Below are 7394 nucleotides of genomic sequence, written 5' to 3'. Positions count from 1 at the left end.
GCCTCCGCCCTCGCCCGCCGCCCGGGTCTCCGGGCCTTAGACTTCTCTCCAGTCGGAAGGGGCGCGGAGGGCAGGAGCCGGTGAGACACCAGCCCTGGTACAACAGGCGGCTCGAGGAGTTGGTCCGGAACCCGCGAGACTGCAAGGCTGGGCACAGGAGATGGACTGCAGGATAAAGGGATACCCCAATATCGGTCTCTGCACTTAAACCGGGAATGGTATAGAGGGAAGCTTCTGGATGTCCCCACCCGGCCGCCTCCTCGCCGCCCCACCCCCCAGCTGTGCAGCGAGTAATTCATACAAAAGGCGGACTCGCCTCTGCCCGGGGAAGCCCAGGGACCGTCGATAAACTCCCACTACCCTGGAACCGAGGGAGTGCTCGTCTCCGCCCCCCACCCACCCGCTCTCGTCCTCCTCTGGGTCTAGAGGAGCATGCGCGGGGCGCCCAGCGCTCGTCAGTGGGCTGAGCGTACATCGCCCACGGTCCCCGAGACGTGGGGGGAGGGGACGGAGATTGAACTGGTGCCTGGTGGAGGCGGCGCGGGGTAAACTGGGAAAGTGGTGTCGTGTGCTGGCTCCGCCCTTTTCCCCGAGGGTGGGGGGAGAACCGTATATAAGTGCCGTAGTCTGCGTGAACGTTCTTTTTCGCAACGGGTTTGCCGCCAGGACACAGGTGAGTGCCGGGTGTGGCTTCGGTGGGCCCAGCCTCCGCCGACGGCCGCGGCCTTCGCGTGCGTGTATCTCCCGCCGCGCCCGTGGGCATTTTCACCATGTTCTTGACCGGAATTTCGGGGTGTGAGAGGGTGGGGGGGTGGGGAGAGTTCGAGGCCTTGCGCTTTTCTCACAGTCCCTTCGCCTCGTGCTTGGGTTGAGGCCTGGGCTGTGGCACCGTGGCCGCTGCGTGTGGATCCTGCCGCGCTTTGCCGCTCTGTTCCCCCCACCCCGCCGCCACACACACACTATTGAACAACTCCACACGGCCGCGGGTTTTTCGGCCGGGGCGGTTCATCCGGGGCCGGCCGGGGGCTGACAGGCTGGGCTTCTCGGCGCTCGTCGGGATTCGGGGTAGGGGGCGGCCGCGAGGCGCAGAGAGCGCGGGCCTGCTTCCCCGGCGCACATGCCGTAGCGGCCTCGCTGGGCCGAGGCGGGGCGGGAGAGCCGTGGCGGCCGGGCGAGCAGAGCGCCGCCCCGCCCGGCACCAGTTGCGTGCGCGGAAAGATGGCCGCTCCCCGGCCCCTCTGCACGGCTTCAAAATGGAGGACGCGGCGGCCCGGGAGGGGAGCGGCCGGTGAGTCACCCGCACAAAGGGCCCGGGCCCGTCCCTGCCTGGCGCCGCTTCCTTGGGACACCCCCCCCCCCCGCCCCCCGCGGCGGACCGGGTGCCGTCCTGGCCCCTCGATGCCTCGTGGTTCCAGAGCGACACATGGGGTGGGGGAGGGGAATCTGGACGGTGGAGCTTATGGGTGGAGACTTGAGTTGGGCCAGCTTGGCGCTAGTTGTAATGCTCCTTGGAATTTGCCCTTGGAGTTTGGATCGTAGCTTTTTCTTCAGCTTCCGGACAGTGGTTTAAAGTTTCCCACACCTCCACCCCTTTCCAATTAGGTGTCGTGAAAACCACCGTTAAACCTAAGCCAAAATGGGAAAGGAGAAGACCCACATCAACATCGTTGTCATTGGGCACGTAGATTCAGGGAAGTCTACCACGACTGGCCATCTGATCTACAAATGTGGCGGGATCGACAAGAGAACAATTGAAAAGTTCGAGAAGGAGGCTGCCGAGGTAGGCAAACTAAGAATATTGGCTGAGCAAATGAATTGAGTGGTGCTTTTCCGAAAACTAGCCACTAGTCTAGTTTTTTACTAGTTAAAAGGTAAATTGCAAAGTTTGCTAAGTCAGTTAACTTTTGAAAATAAGGTAGATGAACTTAAGTGTAACAGTTGTAAGTGAAATCCAGCATTTTTTCCAAATTAGGGAAAAGAATTTCATGCTGGAGTTCATGGTTTAGTTACCAAGTAATCGTCCTTAATCTTTCTAGATGGGAAAGGGCTCCTTCAAATATGCCTGGGTCTTGGACAAACTTAAAGCTGAACGTGAGCGTGGTATCACCATTGATATCTCCCTGTGGAAATTTGAGACCAGCAAGTACTATGTTACCATCATTGATGCCCCAGGACACAGAGACTTCATCAAAAACATGATTACAGGCACATCCCAGGTTTGTGAGACTAAAAACTACTGAAAATAACTCTTTGGGTCTGTTTTTACACTGGCAAAGCCATGAATCCTTTTGAAGAACTTGGTTTAACAGGATGTGGACTTGTTTTCTTTCAAAGGCTGACTGTGCTGTCCTGATTGTTGCTGCTGGTGTTGGTGAATTTGAAGCCGGTATCTCCAAGAACGGGCAGACCCGTGAGCATGCCCTTTTGGCTTACACCCTGGGTGTGAAACAACTAATTGTTGGCGTTAACAAAATGGATTCCACTGAGCCACCCTATAGCCAGAAGAGATACGAAGAAATTGTTAAGGAAGTCAGCACCTATATTAAGAAAATTGGCTACAACCCCGACACAGTAGCATTTGTGCCAATTTCTGGCTGGAATGGTGACAACATGCTAGAACCAAGTGCTAATGTAAGTGATTTTCAAGTTTTTAAGACTTAAGTTCTGTAAGGGGGTTTAGTTTGATGGTAACACAGCCTTTCTTGTTTTAGATGCCATGGTTCAAGGGATGGAAAGTCACCCGTAAGGACGGCAATGCCAGTGGAACCACCCTGCTTGAAGCTCTGGATTGCATTCTGCCACCAACTCGCCCAACTGACAAACCCTTGCGTTTGCCTCTCCAGGATGTCTATAAAATTGGTGGTAAGTAGAATAAAACCATTAGAATTTGTCTGGGTTGGTACAATACCTTCTGCCTGCGTTTGAGGCATTTATTAAGTGCTGTAAACGTTTATTTTAGGTATTGGTACTGTCCCTGTGGGTCGTGTGGAGACTGGTGTTCTCAAACCTGGCATGGTGGTCACCTTTGCTCCAGTCAATGTAACAACTGAAGTGAAGTCTGTAGAAATGCACCATGAAGCATTGAGTGAAGCCCTTCCTGGGGACAATGTGGGCTTTAATGTCAAGAACGTGTCTGTCAAAGATGTCCGTCGTGGCAATGTGGCTGGTGACAGCAAAAATGATCCACCCATGGAAGCTGCTGGCTTCACAGCTCAGGTAACACTTAGAGACAGGTTTTTATTTAATGCTATAATTTTAAGGGTCTTTGAGACACAACTAAATGCAAGTCGTTTTTCCAGGTGATTATTTTGAACCATCCAGGCCAAATCAGTGCTGGATATGCACCTGTGCTGGATTGTCACACAGCTCACATTGCTTGCAAGTTTGCTGAGCTGAAGGAGAAGATTGATCGTCGTTCTGGGAAAAAGCTGGAAGATGGCCCTAAATTCTTGAAATCTGGTGACGCTGCCATCGTTGATATGGTTCCTGGCAAGCCCATGTGTGTCGAGAGCTTCTCTGATTATCCTCCCCTGGGTAAGGATGTTTTTCTGCTGTAATTTAAAGCTTAAGTTTTAGAAGTAAACTTAAAGGTTTGAAAAATGTCTCTAATGGTAATACAATGTTTGTTTTTCATAGGCCGTTTTGCTGTGCGTGACATGAGACAGACAGTCGCTGTGGGTGTCATCAAAGCAGTGGACAAGAAGGCAGCTGGAGCTGGCAAGGTCACCAAGTCTGCCCAGAAAGCTCAGAAGGCTAAATGAATATTATCCCCAATACCTGCCACCCCAGTCTTAATCAGTGGTGGAAGAACGGTCTCAGAACTGTTTGTCTCAATTGGCCATTTAAGTTTAATAGTAAAAGACTGGTTAATGATAACAATGCATCGTAAAACCTTCAGAAGGAAAGGAGAATGTTTTTGTGGACCATATGTTTTGTGTGTGGCAGTTTAAGTTATTAGTTTTTAAAATCAGTACTTTTTAATGAAAACAACTTGACCAAAAATCTGTCACAGAATTTGAGACCCATTAAAAAAAGTTTAATGAGAAACCTGTGTCTTCCTTTTGGTCAACACTGTAACTCCCTACAGTACTACTTTGGTAAGAGTTGCTCATAAGCTATTTCTGGTAAAACAATTTTCAAATTATGGGTTTGTATTTCTAGGGTGGAGCTTCAGGTTTGTTAACCTTGTGTTGAGAACTCATCTGTTTTAATAACATCTTAAGCATTGGTGCAACACTTTTCTAGATTAGGACAGATGAACAAAGTAACTGTTTTATATGTAAGCTAGTTTGTAAGGTCAGATTCTATAGTACAGAAGCTCCTGTTGCATATAAAATTTTGTATGGTTACATAAATGAATAAATCTATGTCATTTAGTTTGCCAGGTATGAGGATGTGCATTCACATTTATAATAAGTAGTTAATCTAAAATGTGAGACTTAATAGTATTGAGTACTGCCTTGCTAGAGTTAATTGTATACAGGTTCTAGGAAAAATAAAAGATGCTGGAGGCTAATTGTGTTTCCTGTCACTTAAATAGAAATGAACTTTATAGGAATTCTCATCAAATGGGCAAGGTTGGGTGAATGAGAACATTGCTACATTGGTGAGGAGGTAAGGCCCATTTGGGTCTGAGTGTAGGTTCATCTAGTTAATGTTTTCAAAGTTAACTGCCATTTTAAAAACTAGAAAGGAAACTGGAACTTGTCATTTGCAGGTTGCTATAATTTGACAGTTGAATGAAAATAACCCTTAACTCTAGAGGAATTACTTTCATAACCTGTCAATTGTAGGGCTTGTTCACAAATGGGAAAAACTAGGTGGTCAGTTGATAATTGATCTCTGGTATAAGCAATGTAATTCTAAGTTAACCTTGGTTTTGATAGTAAGTCTTATGCATTTGCAGAAACTGAGTAATTCTGTATCTGATAACTAGGCTTTTATAATAGGAAAATTAATCCAGCTGAAACTGGTGAAATCACACCAGATACCATTCTAGAAGCCTTTTTTATGAATAGAAAGCATCCTGTGAGCTGTAGACAGGTGGATTGTTAATTGCAGTTTTTCCTGGATAAAAATAATTTATATGGCCATTGGTAGGGACTCTAAAATGACAAAGGATTTGGTCCCTAGCTTGTTCCTTAATGTTTTGACAGATATGGTGTTAACTGATTAAAGGAGATATGAATAAAGATTGCTAGCTAGTAAATAGCTGGTGAAGACTTGTCTTCACAAGGAAGGTTTCATTGCAGAAAATAGCTTTTAAGTGGAAGTTTAAGGAGAGCAGGACAGTTGGCATGCTTGGAGCCATAGATTTGTCTGTACAGAATTGCTGTGAGCGCCACCTACTGGTGGTCACTACAGACTAGTTTTAAAACATGAATTTCTAGATTCAGGATGAATGTTTTGCTCAGTTTTATACAGTTGCTTTCTGAATATGAACTGACTGAAAAGATTTATAAAACAAACTGGTGCTTGACCTTAAACCCCATTTTTAAAATTGCCTAGCTGTTGAAATGGAATCTTGTTGAAACTTGGCCCCAGGAATTCTTGTGTGGTTTCAGAATATGAGAGGCAGTATGATTTCTGAAAAAATGATTCTTAATCCTATTCCCAGAATAGGCAGTATAGTTGAGTTTTGGCCAGATTAACTATGCTTCAGGGGTTTTTTTCAAGAGCATGAGCAATTCATGTGGTTGGGTTCTGGTCTGCCCAAAAGCAAATTGCATATCCTAAAGAGCTTGATTATTAGTAATTTGCAGAATGGGGTATATAAATACCAGGACAGGACTATAGATATTTTTATTAAAATGTATTTACCTTGGTTACCTTTTGTTAGGTTGAGCACTGAGCTCATGCCAAAAACAGGCTGTTTCTGGCTCTATATACAATTCTTGAAATGGGCAGCTCTAGAAAAGGGATGAAAACTTGTGTGTCAAGATGTCCTTTTATGTTTTCTGTTGATAGGTGTTAGATGTCCTTGTGAAATGCTGCAAGATGATGTATAGTCACTTGGGAATTATTAAAGGTATATTAGTTATTCCCTTGTATCTTAAAAGGAATGAGCAGCATGAGTTCTCAATCTTGTGATGAGAAGAGCAAGCTCTTCCATATGAGAAAGAAGGTGGAATGAAATGCATCTTCCTTTATTTGCAACGTTCCTGAAACTTTTCCTGATCTGGTTTTGGTTTTCATGACTTCTGTCCTTTTTTCTTCCAAACTTAGAGGTTCTCTCACCCAGGTGGCATCAGAGTCCTCTGTTTGCAGGCCTCCGGGAACTTCCTAGACTAGTTAAAATCACAGTTGAAGTTGCATTGCTTGCTCAGGTGATAGTGATTTAGAAAAAACTTTGGAAACTGCCACATGGCTTCTGAGAGGTCATTGACCTCTGATCCAATGGAAAACTTGGAAAGGATCATATGGGTTTCTTTTCTAAACAGAGGTTATGCTACATAGTTCTGCTGTTAATAGAAATGAGTGAGATTAGTGAGTTTGTCATATACCTTGGACAACCTTCAGCAGGTCCATGGATCACCAAGCCTTGAGTGCTCAGTGACAACAAAGAGCATGTTAATATTTCAAGTAAGCAATAATAGAAAAGTTAGCAGAATATTTTAAAGTTCTTACAACTTTTTTCATTAAAATTTACCCTGTAAAAAGCATTTTGCAAGTTTTGATAAAGTTTACCAAAAAACAGTTTATCATGGTATAGAATATTTCCGTCACTTTTCCCCTTCCCAAATTTCCCACGTCCCTGTATGGTCAATCACTCTTCTCTACCTCTTATTCTTGGTAACTACTGACCTATATTCTTTCCCCGTTTCGATTTTTAGCAGTGTCACATACCTGAATTGATACCATATGTAGCCTTTGAATCTGGTTTCTTTACTTAGCATGATGCCTTTGAGATGATCTGTTTTGCATGTATCAGTAATCTGTTCCTTTTTAATAACTATAAGCTTGTTTACAGCTGAGGGACATTGGTTGTTTTGGATAATTACAAATAAACCACTAAACATTCACATACAGGTTTGTGTGTGATTATAGGCTTTCTTTTCATTGTGTAAAAACCTAGGAGTGGGATTGCTTACTCTTGGCAAGTGTATGCTTTTTAAGAAACTGCTAAAAAATTTCAAAGTGAACCGTTAGTAATTTAAGGGAAGTTAAGTTTTATTTTGATATGAATTTTTTGAAAATAATTCATTTGGCTCTTATTGTTGTCAGGTCTCAGTTGTGGCACATGGGATCTTAGTTGCATCATTATCTCCCGTTGCAGCACAACTAGGGGCTCTAGTTGAGGAGTATAGGGTTAGTTGCCTGGGATCAAACCCACATCCTCTGCATTACAAAGTGAATTCTTAATCATTGGACCACCAAGGAAGTTGCTGATGTGA

At 44.8% G+C, this 7394-nt stretch overlaps 1 protein-coding gene across 1 annotated transcript; it reads left to right on the top strand.

Annotated features, from left to right (window-relative positions):
* Positions 1-495: 495 nt before the first annotated feature.
* On the top strand, positions 496-7022 carry EEF1A1 (eukaryotic translation elongation factor 1 alpha 1). Its single transcript, XM_061427223.1, has 8 exons — positions 496-673; positions 1603-1780; positions 2037-2216; positions 2335-2631; positions 2712-2862; positions 2960-3216; positions 3300-3534; positions 3637-7022. The coding sequence occupies exons 2-8, from the start codon at positions 1637-1639 to the stop codon at positions 3759-3761; spliced, it is 1389 nt and encodes a 462-aa protein (XP_061283207.1). The 5' UTR covers positions 496-673; positions 1603-1636; the 3' UTR covers positions 3762-7022.
* Positions 7023-7394: the final 372 nt, after the last annotated feature.

This window comes from Bos javanicus, chromosome 9 (genome assembly GCF_032452875.1).
Source record: "Bos javanicus breed banteng chromosome 9, ARS-OSU_banteng_1.0, whole genome shotgun sequence".
NCBI classification, from domain to species: domain Eukaryota; kingdom Metazoa; phylum Chordata; class Mammalia; order Artiodactyla; family Bovidae; genus Bos; species Bos javanicus.
This window is presented reverse-complemented; position numbering and strand designations above follow the sequence as displayed.

Bases quoted from the DNA above. Each gene is read 5' to 3' on its own strand.
- EEF1A1 (XM_061427223.1), top strand. From the start codon at position 1,637: ATGGGAAAGGAGAAGACCCACATCAACATCGTTGTCATTGGGCACGTA. The intron at 2,863-2,959 runs GTAAGTAGAATA...CGTTTATTTTAG, and splicing joins GGATGTCTATAAAATTGGTG to GTATTGGTACTGTCCCTGTG. The intron at 3,217-3,299 runs GTAACACTTAGA...TCGTTTTTCCAG, and splicing joins CTGCTGGCTTCACAGCTCAG to GTGATTATTTTGAACCATCC.